This window comes from Sorex araneus, chromosome 7, assembly GCF_027595985.1.
Source record: "Sorex araneus isolate mSorAra2 chromosome 7, mSorAra2.pri, whole genome shotgun sequence".
Taxonomy (NCBI): domain Eukaryota; kingdom Metazoa; phylum Chordata; class Mammalia; order Eulipotyphla; family Soricidae; genus Sorex; species Sorex araneus.
In genome coordinates, this window is record NC_073308.1 from 11319641 (window position 1) to 11338962 (window position 19322).

A 19322-nucleotide genomic window follows, 5' to 3' on the forward strand; every position below is an offset into this window, starting at 1 on the left:
TTCTCGGCAGATGTCCTGGCACATCCTCTAAGAAGGAAGACTGGCCACCTACCCCAGGCCAGTCATGGAACAATGGCATTAGATGGCTTGAACAGGAAGTAAGAGAAGGAATCTCAGATGTGGCTGTCCACACGCTGGCACGATCTGAGAATTGAGGCTGGGCTCACTGGAGAAGCGCAAAGGACCTAGTGACAGGGCGGGTGACCGATCTAGTGGGGTGTCCCCAGGGCCCACGTCCTCAGCTTCAGGACCTGGCTCTAGGGCCCAAGAAAACTCCCCAGTTTTCTTATCTTATCACATGCTTATCCAGCCCCTAATGCCCCGAGGAGAGTCCAGGTCAGGTTCCAGCCGCTGGGCTGAGGTCCAACAAGCGTCTGAGCGCTGACCTCCTTCTCCCGGCAGAGCACAGCTGCCTGTGGGCTCTGGGAACTTTGGAAACATGCCGAAGGATCACCCTAGGCTGAGCTGAGCTGAGCTTTCCCGGAGGTCTCTGCCTTCAACCCCAGTCAGACGCCTGGTCTCAGCCCACCAAGCGGAGCAGCAAGGGTGAGCCCGGCAGGCAGCTATGGCCACCGTGTGCCCCGAGGTCCCCAGGGGAAGTCCACCTTGGGAACACTCTCAAGTTCTGGTCGGCTGAGACCAGGATAATGGACTGAGGCCAAACTCGAAGTGGCTGAGGGTCCCTGGTTCAGCCACTGGCCTCTGGCCTTCCCCCACCACTCCGGCTGACTGCTGGTTCTGACAAACTCCCCCGGGCCTAGGGAGCCAGGAGGGCAAATGCAGACCCGAGACAGAAAGTCTCACTTTCCGGGATCTCCTTGCTGAGGAATCTGGGCTCCTGAAAAAGGGGCCCACGGGCCAGACTTTTGACTCTGAATGCAAACTACAGCTGGGGAGGGGGTCTGGCCTGGGGATGCCACTGCACACCAGCCTCGGGCAGGCCCTGCTAGTCCACCAACACTGCTGCTGCGCTGGCCCCAGGAGCCTGGCCTGGCCCCTCCCTGTTCTCTGAACGCTGCTCTAAAGCTGTGGCAAGTCCTACTGGGGTGACAGCCGGTCAGCGGGGGGCACACGGGAGCCCTCCAGCTTCACCAGCCTTTCAGGGGCCTGCCCGGGACGCACCACCCAGGGCGCCCTCACATGGCTCCTCCCACATCTCGCCAGACCCACACCCACAAGCTTACTCACTTTCTAAGCCGCCTCAGGGCCAGTCTTGGGGAGAGATGGCGTGTCCCTGCCTCTGAGCACAGGGACAAGGTGTGCAGAAGCACAGGTCATCAGGGACAGAGGCAGGGGCGCACGGCCTGGAGGCACCCGGCGCGTGGCGAGAAGGAAGCACAGCCCTTCCTTGCCAGTGGCAGGTGGAGACGGGACTTGGCCACAGCTCTGAGACCCCCACAAGGTGTCCCTGCTGGCTGGGATGCAGGGGGGGGGGGGTCTGAGGGCTGGTGGAGCCTGGACAGACCCAGTGTCCACAGGGGCCCATGCCTGCATGTCCAACAAACTGACCAGAAGACTCCAATGCCCCCACCTGGGACAGCAGTGGGCACCTCACATGCTGGACAGCTAGTGTGGCCATGACACGGACCACACACCTTCCTCAGGGCACGAAGGCTGACATGGAAGGCCCTGGGGTGGGATGGCAGGATGGGCTGTGCCCCTCGAGAGTGCGGGACCCCCGGGACACTCGAGTTTGGACAGAGTAGGTGCATGGCTTGTCTGGGCGTTAAGAGGTCCCAGGCCATCTCCTCTCTTCAGTTTGGAGTCAGTTATTGCTTCTAGTTAGAGAAGGTGCCTGCTGAGTCCTGGGGCTTTGGAGTGTGACAGACACGAGCAGGCACCTGCCTGGGGCTGGGTTGGGTCAGGGAACAGACAGACGGCAGGACAGACCCCACATGACGGCTCTGCTGGGGTCATGGAAGGGTCTGGACGTTTGGGGCTGCATCCTATTCTACTGAGCACAGCTTCCAGAGGCATGCAAGGGTCCCAGAGGGGCTTGAGGGGATCATTCCAAGGGTCAAGGGTCAAAGCGTCATCAAGCAGGGGTGTGAGGCTGCAGAAACATCACGTGCACGGCTTGCGTGTGCATTCGAGGGAGGGGGCCAGGCAGGGCTGGCAGTGCTGTGTCCAGAGCTGAGCCAGACTCCCGCCTGCGCGGCCCAAACGTGAGCACGGGACTACTGGACAAGATCACAGGAAATAAGGCTTGTCACACATGAAAAGGTCCCCAAGCCCCACAGAGCGAAATCACGGCGGAAGACGACTTTTGTGCCCAGGGAGAAGGCAGGGTTCGGAACTGCTGATGCTGGCGGAGATGCTGCTTCTTGCGAAGGAGATCCCCGGCGTCGGGAACAGTCGCATGCCAGATGGCTTCCCTGTGGCCACGGTGGGTGCCACGCACTCGGTGGCTGTGTGCGAGCCTGTGTGGGGCCATGGGCCGTGGGCTGGCGTCCATCCAGAGGTGGGAGCAGGGCGGCCTCCACACGCTCTGGCTGATGCTGAATTGGGGTCTGCCGCTGTAGGTGGGGCCCCACCCAGCCTGCCCCACACCCCGGGTTGTGGAACTGCGCAGACTCACGGGGTGGGCCTCCTGAGATGACTCAGTTTCCCCTGCCTCTAAGGGGATTTGGTATCAGGCCCTCTGCTCTGACGGCGTGGCAGGCCTGGTGCAGGGATATGGCGTGGTGGGACTGTTTAGGGGTATGGCGAGGGGAGGCGCCTGCCCGCCCCGGCCTCTTCCACATGCACCCCAACGGGCAACTAAGGTTGGCCGCCTGCAGAGCTACCAGCTACGCCCAGTCCCTATGCCCATGGCTCTCAGAGTGACCCCCGAGCATGCACACCTGGGAGAGAAGGAGCTGGACAGCCCAGAGGGCACAGTCCTGAAAAGTGCTTGAAGGGCAGCAGGGCCTGCAGCCCTAGGCAGAAGCCGGGGACTCTGGACCTCCTGTCCCAGGAGATGCAGTGTCCCCACGTGGCCTGTCCCCGCCCATCCACCCCCCTCCCCCGTCCCTACAAGGCCCTGACCTCACATCCTGGGTGAATGTGGAAAGGCGGGAGGGACCCCAGAGATGCCGGGATGTGGGTCAGCCACCCAGCGCAGGGACACCTGGTCACAGTCGTAACTTGGCAACTTGCTTCCAGGGGCCCTGGTCGTGGTGGGGGCAGCTCCCACTCAGCCCCAGGAGCTGAGGTTCCACGGACAGGCACTCAAGGCGGCGGGCCCGAGGAAATGGTGGGCTGAGCCCTCTGACCACAGCTACTGGGCCTGGGCAGGCGCGGAGGGCTGGGATGGGCAGGGCCCTCCCCAGTCCCTGGAACCCAGAAGACTCGTCTGGGTCTCAGTCCAGTCAGCTCGGGAATGGCCATCTCAGCCTGACCAGACTCTGCTCTGCCAGGCAGACCCCCGGGGACATGGCAACCTGACCCTGACCCCGGGGCTGGGCCCCCAGGCGAGGCTGCAACAGCGAGAGCCCCAAGAGAGCCTGGTGGCCGTGGGGCTGCTCCCCCTCTCCCAGGTCAGCCTGGCGGCTTGCCTGGACTCTGTCCCCACCTGCTCTGCTGGCACAGTCAGTCCCCGCGGGGCGCCCAGCTCAGTGGCCAGCGCCAGTTGGGCTAAGCCTCCTTCCCCGCTGCTCCAGGGGGCAGGTGCTGGGTGGGGGGCCCGGAGGTCAGTCCTGCGCCCTGCAGAGACCCCAGCGCGGCCAGTCTGCCCGGGAGGCCGGCTCTGCGGTAGGGACACAGCTTCCGGCCCAGGGCCTGGGTACGGGCCCGGGGGCCACCATCGGTCCTGCCTTCCAGGAAGTAGGTCAGCATCTCGCCCTTGCCCTTGACGCTGACCTTGCCTCGGCACACAAAGTGGTACACGCCCTGGCGCAGCAGCCGGTGGACCTCCTCCGTCACCTAATTGGAGGACAGGGCCATCACTCAACTGCAGGCGGGAGGAGCGGGTCCCCTGGGGCAGGGCCCATCCCACCCCAGCAGGGCCACTGCTCCTCCTGCTGCCTCTGCGCGCCCCGCACCACCCCCCGGCCCAGACAAGCAGGACAAGACCACATTCACAACAGGTGCTTGGAGCCGAGGGAGGCTGGAGGGGCCCCAAGCTGTACCCTCCATGTGGCCCCACCCGGGTCCTGGCAGATGCCTGGACCGTGGCCTGGCCTCCAGGCACACAGCAGACCCAATGTTCGGGGCGGGGCGAGCTGGGCTGGACAAGCACAGCAGGAGGGGGACCTGCGGGACCCAGCTTCCCCTGCTCCTGCTGTGGAGGCTCCATGGCGCAAGGTGACCAGCCAAGCTTGTGGGAGGCAGGGCTGGGCACCCTGACCTTTAGAACCCCGTACCACCCATGCTCTGGAGTCGGAAAGAGGCCCCAGGCCACCCTTCAGTGCATCCCTCGGCCCCTGCACACCCGGCTGGCGGCCGGCCTCCCCTGCACCCGCTACCTGGATACTACCAGCTTGAGCCAGCCCAGTTTCTGGCATGTTCTGGAGAAGCCCAAAGGTGGACCGAGGCCCGCATGCAATGGCTCGCAGGGGCACTGTCCTCTGTACCCGTGGGTCTCTGCACTGCTCACCCTGTTTCCTGCCTGCCGGACAGTGGGCCCGTAGCAGCCCCCATTTACATGACTTTCACCAGTACCCCCTGGAGTACCTGGGGACCCACCCGGACCCAGTGGCTGGGGAATGTGATGTTGACCCTCTGCTTAGCCCCTACAAAACACAACTTCCTTCCCTTGGCAGAGCCAGGAACCGTCACTCAGAGGCTCCCCAACTCGACCCTGGCACCCCCCCAGGGCTGCCTAAGAACCAAACAACAAACCCAGCCTCAAGCTCAGCTGTGCCAGGCAGGTGCCCTTACTGGGTGCCCACCTGGAGGGCAGCAGGGAGGCAGCAGCCTCTGGCTTCCCAGGGGCCCATCCTGCCTCTGCCAAGCGCTGCTTCCTCCACCTCAGGTGACCGAGTGCACTGACCTGGATTCTGCCCTGGACCCCGGTACTGTCCATCCGACTGGCCACGTTGACCGTGTTCCCCCAAATATCATACTGGGGTCTCCGAGCACCGATCACTCCAGCCACCACAGGGCCCACATTGATGCCTGGAAAACACCAACAGTGCAGCTGGGGGCTGAGCGGGAGGGCACGGCAGTGTGCTGGGGGGACTCAACACTGAGGGAGACAGCCCAGCCTCAGGCTGCCGGCCCCCGCTAGAGACCCCGGGACAGTCCTACTTCCTGTGGCTGCAGCCAGGCTGAGTCCTGCGCCTGCTGGCTGCAGCCCCCGCCCAGGCAGACAGCAGCTCCCCCGGCTGCAGGCGAGGCCACCAGAGGGGACGGAGCCCCAGTCAGCCCTCCAGCTGCTTCTCCTGACATGGCTCTGGAGCTGACAGGCCTGGGTTGTGCCGAAAGGGCCGATGCAGGTCCCCCGCCCGCCTCCACGGCCCCCGCCCACTTCAGGACCAGAGCACACACTGGGCCTCTGTGGGCCACAGACAGGCCACCTGCCTCCGAGTCCCTCTGAATCCCGCCCCAGGACACACCGACACGCAGCACGAAGTCGTTGTAGGACTGATAGTTGATCTCATCCAACACGTCGAACATCTCGATGGCGAAGTCGGCCAGGGTGCTGAGGTGGGCGGAGATGCACTTCTTCACCTGGGGGGACAGCTGCTGTCATGGGTGTGCGGGGACAGACGGGGCAGGCACGTGGCAGCCTGGGTGTTCTGGTCCTCCTTCCTCAGACTTACTGTCTCCTGGCATCCCATCTTCCTAAAAGAACCTTATTTTTGTGTACAATGACAACTGTACATTTTTTTGACTGAAGATTCTAATTTTTAGGGCTATTTTACTTTTTAAAAACCTAACATCATTTTTAGAACAGGTTTGTAGGGAAGCTAGGCAGGTGGGAAGAGAATTCCCATGTGGGAGCCCAACCGAGCGCCCAGAGCTCCCCACTCACTGACACCAGCGTCAGGGTCTGGCACATCTGTGTATCAGGGAAGCCACAGTGAAATATTACTATCCACTGAAGTTTACAGTTCACATCAGGTGCATTCTACATAGAACATCCTAAGGGGGTTGACAGTGGTCAAGTTTCAGAATCACTTCTTTCATTTAGTAATATGAATCTGTGGTTCCTCTATATCTTTGAGGACTACCTTCTCTACAGAAAGAGTAATAATGTCTTAAAATGCTAGGAATGAACAATGAAGTTGGAATTTTAAAAAACTATTTTGACAGTCCTAACTTTCTCTTAGATATACCATTGTTTAAATAAAGTAAATCTAAGCCCAGAGGTTTTTACTGAAAAAATAATTAGCCTTTTATTTTTCATTTTGTTAATGGTTTTTTTTTGTGTGTACGTGTGTGTGTGTGTGTGTGTGTGTGTGTGTGTCTGTGTGTGGTGGTGGTGGAGGGGGGTGTTTGGGCCATACCTGGCAGTATTCAGGGATTAGTCCTGGGATTGTGTTCCGGGATCGCTCCTGGTGGTGCTGGGGGCTGAACCCACGGAAGCCATGTGCCAGGCAAGTGTCCTACTGCTGTACTGTCACTCTGGCCCACTCATTTGCTTTAGCTTTCAGTCATAATCAATCGCCTGCATGTACTACTCGATACAACTACTCATCTATGGAAGAACATCTTGGTTGGTTCCGGATTTTGATAATTATGAATAGAGCTGTGTAAAGGGTTTTGTATGTAGATACATTTTTTTCACTTCTTTGGGTAAGCACAATGGTGGCTGTGCCACTCACAACCCTCTGCCGTAGGTGAGAGTTCCATTCCATGGCGCAGTCTCCAGATCTTGACTGTTCTAGTTAGTGTGTAGGGGTATCTCACTGCTTAAATTTGTATTTCCCAATGACATATGCTTTAGAGAATTATATCTCATACATATGGGCCACCTGTATGTCTTCTCTGTGAGATGTCTGCTCAGATATTTTGTATTTTTTTAATTTATTCTCTCTCACCCTCCCTCCTTCTCCCCTCTTGGTCCCTTTTTACTAGGGTTAAAAAGAGTTTCAACCCAACCCCATGTGCTGGGGGAAAAGGCAGTTGTGACAGAGAAGGAACCACTGAGTAAATGATGATGGAGGGATCGCCCAGGATGGGAGATGTGTGCTGAAAGTAGACCAAGGACCAAACATGATGGCCTCTTAGTATCTGCATTGCAAATAATAATGCCCCAAATTAGAGAGAGAGCAAGAAGGATTGTACCTGCCACAGAGGCAGGGAGTGAGATGGGGTGGGGGTGGCGGGTGGGACACGGGAACAAGGGTGGTGGGAATGTGCACTGGTGGGTGCTCGAGCACTGTGTGACTGAAATGCAACCATGCAAGTTTGTAACTGTATCTCACGGTGATCCAATAAAACTTATTAAAAAGAGTTTCAGGTTTTAAGAATTCTTATAAATATGTGGATATTTGGTTATATATATGGTTACAAGTACTGTAACAGGTAGGTGGGTTAGCAAAACTATCCAAGTCTGTGAATTCACTCTTTTCTTTATAGTTGGAGTAGAATTCTAAGATTTTAATTAGGTCAAAATTACAAAGTTTTGTTGTATCTAAGAAAATTACCCCCAAATTCAAGACTGCCTAGATTTTCTTTTATCTTCCAGACAGTGTAGCTTTTCATTTTACATTTATGTCTATTATAAATATAAAATGAGTTTTATATTTTGAGCTAGTTTCTGTGAAGTGTCTGCATTTGGTTGAATCACTTAAAATATGAGGATACAGATTTCCAGCTGTGCCTACAGTTGTTGAAATGGCCCGTGAAATGGCTCTACTTTGCCCCATGTATTGTCTGTTCCTTTGTGAAAGATCAGTGGGATGAACTGCCTCCCCCACCAGGCAAACTGGGCCTCACCAGCCTATTCCAGAGACTCAAGGAAATCTTCAAAGAGATAAAGTAGCCACAAAAACTTATTGGAGACTCACTCCAATAAGTTTTTGAGCATTCGGGGCACTCTCAGAGGGGACGGACCAGCGCCCACCCAAAGGACGCCTGACAACTGCTCACACCCCCACACCTGTGGCTGGACTCCATGACCTGGGATGAGCCAGCAGAGAAAGTAACCTGCCGGGAACTCAAGCACACGGTCCCTGGGACTGAAAACTTGAGGCCTTTTCAGAGCCAGGGTGGGAACCTCCCTTCAGCTCTGTGCTTCTGGCAGCCCAGCAGACACGGCCACACCCCACAGCTGCTGCCCAGTTAAAACTTTAACTCCAGTTGGACTGCCCAGTTAAAATATTCCAGATTTCCTGGAATAAATCTCCAAACTCTACAACACTGATAAATATACCAGACTGGGCAGGATGTAACTTAGAAGCCAACCAATGTTGATTAACAAAAACATGAAGAGAAGGCTTAATTTGTGGCAGCGTCTTAGTACAGTGGGTAGGGCACTTGCATGTGGACAACCCAGGTTTGGTCCCCAACACCCCAGTCTCTAGAGCCCTGCCAGGAGTGATCCCTCAATGGACAGCCAGGAATAAGTCCTACACACACAGGTGTGTGCAAAACAAATTAAAATAATAAAATTGTGTAAACCAAGATCATAAGTGTCAATAATAATGTAACCATATTAAATTATATTAAGTTTTTAAGTGATTAAGACTTACACTATAGGTCAACACCATGTTCAAGTACGAATTAGGTTGCTTTTGCCTTTAAAATGATTTCAAAAACATTTAGAGAAATCTCTTAAAGGAGAGATTCAGTAGTATTGAAACTAAATCAAAGACAATTTCTCTATTTTACAAACACGGGTGGTTCAAATATTTCTCTTTAGAGGCCCTGAAATTTTTTTTTTTAATTTTTATTTTATCACCATGTGGAAAGTTACAAAGTTCTTCGGTTTATGTCTCAGTTATACAATATTCAAACACCATCCCTTCACCAGTGCCCATATTCCACCACCAAAATCCCCAGTATACCCCCATCCCACCCCCGCTCCCCACCCCCAACTGTATAACTGATGAATTTCACTTCATTTTCTCTTTACCTTAGTTATGTTCCATATTTCAACACAAAACTCACTATAGTTGTGGAAGTTTTCCCCCAAAAAAGATAGCCCAAGTAAGGAAGCATTTGATAATTAGTTTTCCATTAAAAGATTGTATGTTTTCAATTTTTAAAAAAGGTCGCGCGGCCGCTAATGCTCGGATGTGTCCCAGTTCCGCATCCTAGAGCTGTGTTAGGCCCTGAAATTTTAATCAAAGCTAAGAGACTTCTTTTTTGTGTCTAAGTCTATTTTTGTATGTCTTTCCAATTTTCATTCTTCTTCTGGTTGGAAGTCTTAAAATATATAATTCAAATGACCTATAATCTGAGGTAATTTTGGTGAATAAAAACTGTTTTATAAAAAAGACATAGTTTTCCTCGCAGTGATATTACACATAATTATTATATTTATGCCTAGGATTTAATTTGGGGGTATGCTATTATAAATGGAACTGTGATTTTAATTCCACATGCTACTCATTCACTGCTGGCATATGAGGGAGTGGTCGACCCAATTCCATACCCACAGATTTTCGGTAGCTGTCATCAGTTCCAGGGTGGGCAGGGCTTTTTCTCTTCAATTTTCTAAGTGAGTAATCATAACTTTTATAACCAAAGACATTTTTATATCTTCATTACCAATGTGTATACTTGTATTCCTTTCCTTGATTTTGCATATTAACTAAGACTTTTTGTATGATGAGAGGAATGGAAAAAGGGAAGACTCATATCCTACTCCTTCGGAAGAACCTTGGTCTTAGGGAGAAGGCATTTGTTTGTCGTTGTTAAGTATTTCTCATGTAGCTTTAAGAAAAGTGTGTTCTCCTACTGCTGGACAGAGTGTCTAATAATGTCCTCTCCACTGTGATGCTATTCAGCTGAACAAATCTTGACTAATCTTGCGCACTGGAGCTACCAATTCTGTGTTGACTTTCCACTGAACACTGTGTCTAGTAGAGGTGTAAAGCTGGCATGACAAGCTGGCACATGGGCTGGTGCTGACTCTGGGGCAGAGGGCACACAGAGGCCAGATGTGGAGTCTGCCCTGGACAGAGTGGGGACACAGCCCTCTGTGTCATTGCTTGGGGTCATTGTCGGCAGTGTTTAGGGCTTATTCCTGGCTTGGTGCTCAGGAGTCACCCCTGGCAGTTCCAGGATATGTGGTTCCAAGATCCAAACTGGGGTTATCTGTATGCAAGGCAAGCACCAGCCTGCCGTCCTTCACTCCAGCCCGAGACCCATCTACTTAACAGTGCAACTTTGTGTATTACATACCTTGACCCCTGCCGTGGGTGCCAGCCCCACTGCAGCCATGTAGGTGCTGCCGATGGTCTTGATCTTCTCCAGGTCCTTGTAGAAATCTTTGTCCATGAGCTTTGTTTAAAACACAAAACTGTTCAACATTACAAAACTGTCACACTGGACAAGACCACCGAGCAGGTGACACGTCCCAGAGAGCACTAGCGCGGGTTTGCATCTGGACTGAAACAGAGGCCTGAGTGGGTGTTTGAAGGAAGGGACAGACCTGGCTAACAGAGTAATCTGTCCTCCAGAAGCCTCCAAATCACCAAGAGCAAGGCCCAGGGCAGAAGGGAGCCGGGCCAGAACCCATGGCCTGTGAGTCCGACCAGCAGCAGGGTCCACACTCACTCAATCCAGTGCCCACCCAGGCCCGCAATCAGCCTCCCACCCACAGCCCGCCGGACCCTACGCTCAGCCCCGGAACCCACTGCCCCCCAGGCCTCCTTCCTCTGTGCCTCAGACAAAGACCTTCTTTCCCAGAGAGACACGTGCTATACTTTCTCCCTGTTCCACCCGTGGAGAGATGCCGGCTCTCTGGGCAGGAGCCAGGCCCCAAAGGGACACACCCAGCCCAGGGCCCACACTGGGATGTGCCCAGCCCTGACCCCATACTGGGATTCGAGGCCCGGGCTGGATGCGAGCGGCCCTACCTCGTCAAAGTCGGCGATGATCTCGTTGAGGAGCCGCAGGCACTCCACCCCCATGTTGTTGCCATCCAGCTCGATGTAGAAGTCGTTGAAGTTGGGGATGGAGGCGAACATGACGCCCACCTGTGCGTACGACTGGTAGTAGAGATCCTGGGGGGAAAGGTCGGGTCAGCGCCTCGGGGACTGGGTCCGGCTGGCTCCCTGAGCCAGAACTCCTGGCTGTGTGGCCAGAAACTTCCAGAAACTCCACGGGGACACTCTGGGACCACGAGCCAAGGTCTGCATGTGTGTCTCCAGGATCTGAAATGTGCTTTTAAGTTCGGCTGTGGCTGAGGCTGGTTCCAGAGCCCGCCGGCAGGCCATGGCACACTTAGGGGCTGTGCCCAGGCGGGCTGCCCTACCCTGGGGGCCCCATTCTCCTTCCTCTTGAAGACGGGTGTGCTAGTTCTCTGCAGAAAGCCAAGGAGAAGACCACTGCCAGGACTATGGGGGGGGGAGGGTAGGGAGGCCCCTCAGTCACTGTGTGGCCGTGAGTCTGACACAGCCCCACTGCCCTGCGCTCACCATGTTCCGGGGGTTGGACAGGAGGAAGTGCTGGGCCACGTGGGCGGGCAGGAGGTTGAAGAGGATCCGCTTGTTGTCCAGCTTCACCCGCTCCATGTCGTCTCGCTCCTCCTCCGCCTGGGGAGGAGCCTAGGAGTCACCCATCTGCTGACTGCATCCTTCCTCACTGCCCGCCCGGCAGCCTCAGCTCGCCTTGATGCTCGGGCACCCAGTGTGGATGAGACCCCCACCCCAGCCTTGGCGGCCATTCCCCGTCCCTCCTCTGCCCTGAGGTGTCAGCCCACCACATGCTGCCGTCAGTGACATCCTGCCAGATCACTTCAGTCAGAAGCCCCTGATCCTTAAGTCCCACGGGGTTGCACTCCTGGGTCATACACCCCACCTTACTGGGCATGTTGAGCCCACCCATCACTTTGCTCCAAGGGACGCTCACTCCTATCTCTTGACCCTGCTGTTCTTGAATGAATCATTTTCCTCTTAACACACACTTCTCCCAAGCATCCACACAAAACGCCAAGTGTGTCAATGATGGTCTACACCCGCTTCTCTCCATTCTGCCATCTTAGCATGGCAGGGGTGGAGAGGAACCACGTATTTCTGTACAAGTGGACAAGCCACCACTCTGGACAGACAGAACTTTGCAAAGACTGAAAATGAGAGGCCATTTCAAGAGACACATTTCAAGAGTCCACTCGTGGCCACTCTCGGGGACCCACTGCAGGCACCAGCTCTCGCTGAGGCACATGCATAAACCCAGGTCATGCTGACCCCTGGCAACCACTGATGTCCCCGCACTCTCCTGGACCTCACACCTGCCTGCTCCACAGATGTCCAGTGCCAGCGAAGCCAGGCAGGTGCTGGTCTAAACTGCCCACTGCCTCGAGACCCAGAGCCTAGCACCACTCACAGCTCACAGCTCCCTGGGTCACAAGCCAAAATCGTGAGGGCTGCAGGGACGCTGAGTCGGCAAACGATGAGGTCCACTGGGCGCCAACTCACTCGGCAGGGTGGAAAGCATGTCCAGGCTGGCTGACCTCACTCAGCTCCTGGGCCTTTCCAGAGACGAATGCAAACAATGTGACAGTGACACCACTGGTGCTTCGAGGGTTCAAGAGACGCCGCTGGCCATGTGTCTGCACAGTCTGTGTCCCAAGACGGAAGCACAGGATCACCACCAGCCACTGCCCCTGGCCGCAGTGCCTGGCTCAGGCCTGCGCCCTGAAATCAACAGCCCGGGCCAGCTCTCTGGGGCACCACTGTGAGGCGCTAGGGGGCACCATGCTTTGGACCTGGAAATAGTCACCTAACGAAGCTCCAGAATGGGTGGGGAATGGCATGGCCCCACTGAGCCGGCCTCTAGAGCAGACAGTGTTTCTTCACTGTGAAGCGGGTGTGAAGCACCGCTCCTGGGCATCGAGGTGCTGCGGAAGCCCAGAGGAGTCTCCTGGGTCTGTCACAACAACAGTGACAATCGTGCTGCCGGCTTCAAGCTCTGAGGAGACCACTGACACAGCAGTGGGACGCGAGCTCTGGGTGGAGCACACTGTGCCTGAGGGTGGCGAGCCATCAGACAGGGCCCAGGGTGAGTAGCCCCCACTTCCCACACGGCCTTTTCTGGAAAACCAGTCATGTGCGCCAGCGACCACAGAGACAGACTACCAAGTTCCCTCTTGCTCCTTAAAGTGAGTAGGCAATGGCAGGGGAGGGAAGAAATTAGAAAGTGCAGCCCCCACAGAAAGAAGTGAGGGTTCTGCAGACAGACAGCGAGAGCTGTCCTCAAGGGTTCCACAGAGCTGATGGAAGGAGTGTGTCAGAGGAGCAGATTTTCACCTGAGGAAAGGAGGATGACTTGGCCAAGTGTGCACACACTGAAAGACTTTGCAGCGTTAGAATGCAGAAGTACAAAAGATTTTTTAAAAAGTTTTGTTGGTACAGGATGATGGCTAAAAGGGTATATCCTGGGCCCCAAGTCTGATTACAAGCCCACAGGGCCCACATGGCCCCCAACCCCACTGGGTCTGAGTAAGACCCAAGCAATGATGAGGGTCTCCCAGGCATGGCCCCTGCGTCTCCTGAGAACTGCCTGTGAGGCCCTTTAAGAACAAACAAAAAACCAACAACAAAACAAAACCAGTGTTGTTTATTAACGACACGTTCAGAGAGACAGCACATGGGTAAAGATGCTTGCCTATGCATGGCCAGCCCTGGCTCAAAACCCAGGCACCACCAGGAGGGACCCCCAAGCACAGAGCCAGGGACCACCCTGCACACTGCTCCGTGTGGCCTCAAACAAAACCCAAAACAAAAAATTTAGTTCCAGTCAAATTATTATCAAGGTGAATAATATTTTAATGAAAGCAATGTGATTACATAATCTGTTTTTGATGATGGTGGCACATAACGTTGTGATAAAAAATCTGTGGCACTCGGTTCAGTTCACTGCAGTTTATTTAAAATTTACTCCGATTTTTGGGCTATCAGATTAGCTCTCTTCTTAAATAATATCTAATTTTCAACTGACTCAGAAGCAAAGGTTTTATTGAAATTTGACTAACAAATATCCATATTTTAATAGAAAATACATTACATTTAAAAGGATTGAAATTCACTGAAAATATCTTTTTTTTGGGAAGCTCTTTCAATAAGGTCAGTCTAAAGATTTATAATAAAGAGATTAGTTGGTGGTTTGTGAACACACACCGTTCCTGTCAATAAAATCATGTGATCTAGATACATGAAACACACCTTTTAATTTTTTATCCTTTTTTGGCTTGGGGGCTGCACTTGGTGGTACTCAGGGCTTAGTCCTGACCCTGAGCTCAGGATCACTCCTGGAGGGACTCAGTGACCATGTGGGGTGCCGGGGATGAACCTGGATAGGTCACATGCAAGGCAAAAATGTACTTTTACAAAAATGTACCCACTGTACTCTCTGGCCCTAAAATTCCTTTTCAAAGTGTTTTTCCTATAGCCTACTTTCTTTCCAAGGGAATTCCTGTCTCATTTGTTAAAATGCTGAGCTCAGACTTTAGGGGACAGTTACCATGAACAGATGGTAACTGCAGAAGTCAGGGGAGCGCAGAGCCCCTGGGTTGGTCGACAGAAGGAAACCTCCCGAGCCCGACATGAGGTGCACAGGGCCGTGCTGAGGGTGGCCCCTGCGGGTGCTGCCAAGTGCTCAGCACAGCCAGGAGTGTCGTCGCTGCTGCGACCCGGAGTGACATCCAGCTTGAGTCAGGATGCCCCAGCCAGGTCGTCACTCTTCAAATATTAGGAAAGTGTGTTTGTTCATTTCCAGAACACTCTCCGTAAATAGATTTCCTGAGCAATGCCAGAGTTTTCAGGACTTCCCAGAAAAAAAAAATGAATGAGGCACTTTTGGTTGCACAGGAAGAAGTCCAGGAGAGATTGTCTCAGGAAACAAAGAAGGAAGAAACCTCTGTGAGGGTTCCATGACATGATGTCTGCAAGCTGAAGCTCCAAGACAAGCCATGGTGCCACTCGGTGTAATCAAAAGTCTGAGAACTTGGAAAATGAAGGGCAAAGACAGAAGTTCCAGCTGCAGGGCTGGGAGAAACACATGAATTTCTCCTCCCCTTTTCTGGTCTCTTCAGGCCTTAAAAGACTGAAGGAAGCCCAGCCACGCCATAAAGACCAAACTGCTTTACAGAGTCTACTGATCAAAATGTGAATTTTTACCTAGAAACACACTCCTATGCATACCCAAAACAATGCCAGGCCAAATCTGGGCACCCCATGGTCCAATCAAGTAGATAATTCATTCCAACTACCACAGATGTTGTCTTTCAAAACCATACTGTACTGGTCTGAGCGATAGCACAGCGGGGAAGGCATCTGCCTTGCACACGGATGACTGAGATTCAGCCCCCAGCAGCCCCTGGATCCCCCAAGCAACATCATGAGTCATTCCTGAACGTAGAGCCAGGAGAAACCCCTGAGCATCACCAGGTACGGCCAAGCAAAACAAAACCCCAAACTATACAACAGTATCCTATGTGCCCTTGGGTACACACGTCCCTCTTTGGGCCACAGGCTCTGAGAGCCTAATTCTGCTGGGGAGGCCAAAGAGGAAGTTTCCCGTAGCACACAGTGGGGCTAAGACAAGGCACGTCCTGCAGGTCGAACAACACGTCTTAGTGGGCCTGGACATCACTCTGACTGCTTATTCTCAGGAAGAATAAGGCTCCCCGTAAGAGCTGCCGTGTGCAACTGTGTTGGCAGAGCACCTGGGTCCTGCATGGTGCAGTTGTGCAAAAAAACGCAGCTGCATGGAGGGACAAGACCAGAGACTTGGGTGGACCAGCTGGGCCAGGCCACGCATGAAACTCACATGCTCAAAGCCCAACCCCATGGTCAAGAATGCAAACCATGGGACACAGCAGCGAGTCCCCGAAGACACCAAAGGCGGGGAGGAGGGGGCTGGAGCGATAGCACAGTGGGTAGGGCATTTGCTTTGCATGCGGCCGACCCGGGTTCTATTCCCAGCATCCCATATGGTCCCCCGAGCACCACCAGGAGTAATTCCTGAGTGCAGAGCCAGGAGTAACCTAACCCTAACCCTGAGCATCGCCAGGTGTGACTCCCCCAACAAAAAAATGCAGGTGGGGAAGGTGGACCCCATGCCTAGATTCCCACCCGTGATGGTGGATCTTCCTAACATTAGCCACTGAGCAGCTTCCTTCGCCTCAGAGATTAAACGTCTTTCCAAGTAGTATAATTCATTGAGTTATCTATAGTAATTCATCACACTGACTGACTCCAAGGAGGCACACACATTCTGAAAAGTGAGACTGATTTAAAACACACACACACACACACACACACACACACACACACACACGAGACTACATCATAATCAAATGACTTAAAACTAGTGATGTTTCAGACCAGAGTTAGCACAGCAGGAAGGATGCTTGCCTTATATGTGGCTAATCTGTGGCCGGGCTTCAGTGCCATACTGCAGGATTAAGCCTTGTTTGGGTGTGGCCCCCAAACAGGGAACAAAACAAACAGAACAATCTTAAAACTGGAGAAAAATCTTTAAGAAACCCTAGATTTAAGTTAAAAACTGCAGAAAAGAGATTAGGATGACAGCAGACTTCTCAGTGAAAATCGTGCTTGGCAAAACACAGTGGAAAGTATTTAAAGTACTGAAAGAAAACCACCAGCAACCTAGAACCTATACTCAGCAAAACGTCTGTCAACCATGAAGACAAAAAAAAAGGGGGGGGACATTTTTCAGACTCACAGAGATGAAAAGTTAATCACCCTTAGACCCACAGAAAGTGCTTAGTCAGCTCCTTCAGGATGAAGATCAGGAGAGCAGAGAAGCCCAAATCTGTACAGAGCAGAAAACCACCAGAAATCATCACAATGTCTTCTTACAAAACAAGTTTAAATATAATCAAACGCAAAAGGGCACAAACTTCAAGTTACAGCAATCCTGTGGACACTGTGTCCAGCATGATGACTACATCAGCAGCGTATCTGAGTGTGCTAAGAGTGATCTTCAAAATTTCTCATCACACAGGCAAAACTGTAACTGATGGCTATGGACATCAATGGTTCTCACCGCAGCAACTGTTTCACAATGTATACAAACATCCAGTGATGTTGGTACAATTGGCTCTTGTATGATATTATCTGCCATTTGTGCTGCATAAAAAGCAGGCTGTTATTATGCATGAGTTCAAATCCATAAATCTGACTGTGACAGCCATGAAGACTGTGGAAGAATGTGAACTAAGTTTAAAGTTACTCCCCTCCTTGAACTATTGTAGTAAACGGATTTAATGAATCTTTCTTTCGTTCTTCCTTAGAGGTGAGCTGCTCGCCCTCCTCAAGGAGCCTGATCTCCCTGCCTGTGTTCTGTGTAGTTTCCTCTTGGTCCCTCCTTGCCTCTTTCTAACCCCCTTCCCCTCCCCAGTATTTTAATTTTTTCCCTCTGTTGATGTCTTCTTCTTCTTTGCAGAGTCATTCCTCCTGATCAAAATAGGCAAAAGGGAAAATAAATTTCCCATTAAATATAGTATACAATTAAATAGTTTTATGGAAAAGCATTCTTTGTGCTTAGAATGTATGTACAAATAAAATCCGTAATGTCAATAGCAGATATCCAGGATGAAGCAAGTCAAGGACATATGTCTATTGCATATGCAATAGTTATGGAAAGAAGACAAAAGTCAGAAATATTGAATGGAATAAAAGAATTAATGGACCCCCGAAATGAGCAGTGAAATGGAAAAAATAGAAAACAGTCATCTGAGAAGGAAAGAAAGGAGGCAGCAGGACGGCAGGCTGAACCCAGCCACGGGCTCGGGAGGAAGCGCCGTGGGGCAGGCACTGCCTCCCTCAGCCTCCCGCATTTGAACCCTGGAATTGCAAATGGTTCCCCAAGCACCACCAGGTGATTTCTGAGTGCAAGGCCACACCCAGCAATACCTGAGTATTGATACCTGAGTATTGCTGGGTGTGGCCCCAAAACAAAACAAAAACTCCAACCACATCAGGGCTGGCGTGGTAGTACAGTGGGGAGGGTGCTCGCCTTGCATGTGGCCGACCTGGGCTCAGTCCCTGGCATCACATATGGCCTCCTGAACACCGTCACGAGTGGCCCCTGAAAACAGAGCACAGTAAACTCTAAGTATTACCAGGGGTGATCCCCCAACAAAAACAAAAATCCAATCATATTCATTTTAATTGATCTAAATAGCTCAATTAAAAGGCATAAATTCTGGGAGTGTGGTGCTGCCAGCAGGTCAACCTGCACCTGCGGAGCAAGTGCTTCAGTAGCCTGGTGGTGCCTTCAGGCTTCCCGATACCCCCAAATTGCCATTGTGCCTTTGGCCGGACCTCAACAACTTGGGACTAAGTTTACCAAGAAATTGGCCAAAAGTTAGGTATGTGGGAGCCACGCCCACAAACCACCTCTGGCTCAGCTATACAAGTTCATTTATCGGCCTTATTTCAGAGACCCACAGATAAATCTCGAAAGAGATCAAAAGACACAATTAATCTCGGACCCAGCATGGCTGGACAGACTGGGGTAAACTGGAGTGGGGCAGGTTGGCCTGTGCCCTCCCAAGTAGAGCCCCCAGCAGCCACTTGCTTCTACAATCCAAAATTGCCGCCATACCCGTGGCCTGACTCCACTGTCTCAGGACAGACCTCACTAAGATATAATGTGCTGAACATTCGGGTATGTGAGTTTTGTGACTGAAATCTCCAGGCTTTCTCAGAGTTGGGGTTGGCTACCTCCCCCACTTCCCAATATTCCTGGAAGCACTGGCAGTCACCCCCATGAACCAACTCCAGCACCACCCTGTAATCTTTGCTGCCCGCCTTGCTTCTGAGAACCCTAAATAAATCTCGAAAGAGACCAAAAGCTGCAGTTGAGCTCGGACCTGCGCATGGCTGAACAGACCGGAGTAAATGAGAGGGGGGGAGGTTGGCCTGTGCCCGCTCAAGCAGAGACCCCAGCAGCCACTTGCTTCCACAATCCAAAATCACTGCCGTATCCTTGGCCTGACTCCACCATCTCAGGACGGACCTCACCAAGAAATAATCTGCTTAAAATTTGAGTATGTGGGTTTTGTGACTGAAATTTCCAGGTTTTCTTGGGGTTGGGATGGACTACCTCCGCCTGCCTGCCTGTACTTCTGGAAGTCTCGGCAGTCACATCCACATCCCAAAGCTGCCACCCAATTGAAAAGCTACTCCAGCCTTACCATCCAGATAAAAATACCAGATGCCCTGAACAAACACCATGACCTCTTAGCACCTGTA

General features: G+C 52.6%; 1 protein-coding gene across 1 annotated transcript in view; it reads right to left on the reverse strand.

Annotated features, from left to right (window-relative positions):
- Nucleotides 1-3466: 3466 nt before the first annotated feature.
- ADCY1 (adenylate cyclase 1) overlaps nucleotides 3467-19322 on the reverse strand; it is an 86708-nt gene continuing 70852 nt past the window's right edge. The window contains exons 15-20 of the mRNA XM_055144588.1: nucleotides 11517-11633; nucleotides 10956-11102; nucleotides 10279-10377; nucleotides 5538-5652; nucleotides 4973-5097; nucleotides 3467-3903 (exon numbers count right to left, since the gene is read on the reverse strand). Coding sequence (XP_055000563.1) covers nucleotides 3616-3903; nucleotides 4973-5097; nucleotides 5538-5652; nucleotides 10279-10377; nucleotides 10956-11102; nucleotides 11517-11633 — 891 coding nt within the window. The 3' untranslated portion in view covers nucleotides 3467-3615. The remainder of the gene's footprint in view (nucleotides 3904-4972; nucleotides 5098-5537; nucleotides 5653-10278; nucleotides 10378-10955; nucleotides 11103-11516; nucleotides 11634-19322) is intronic.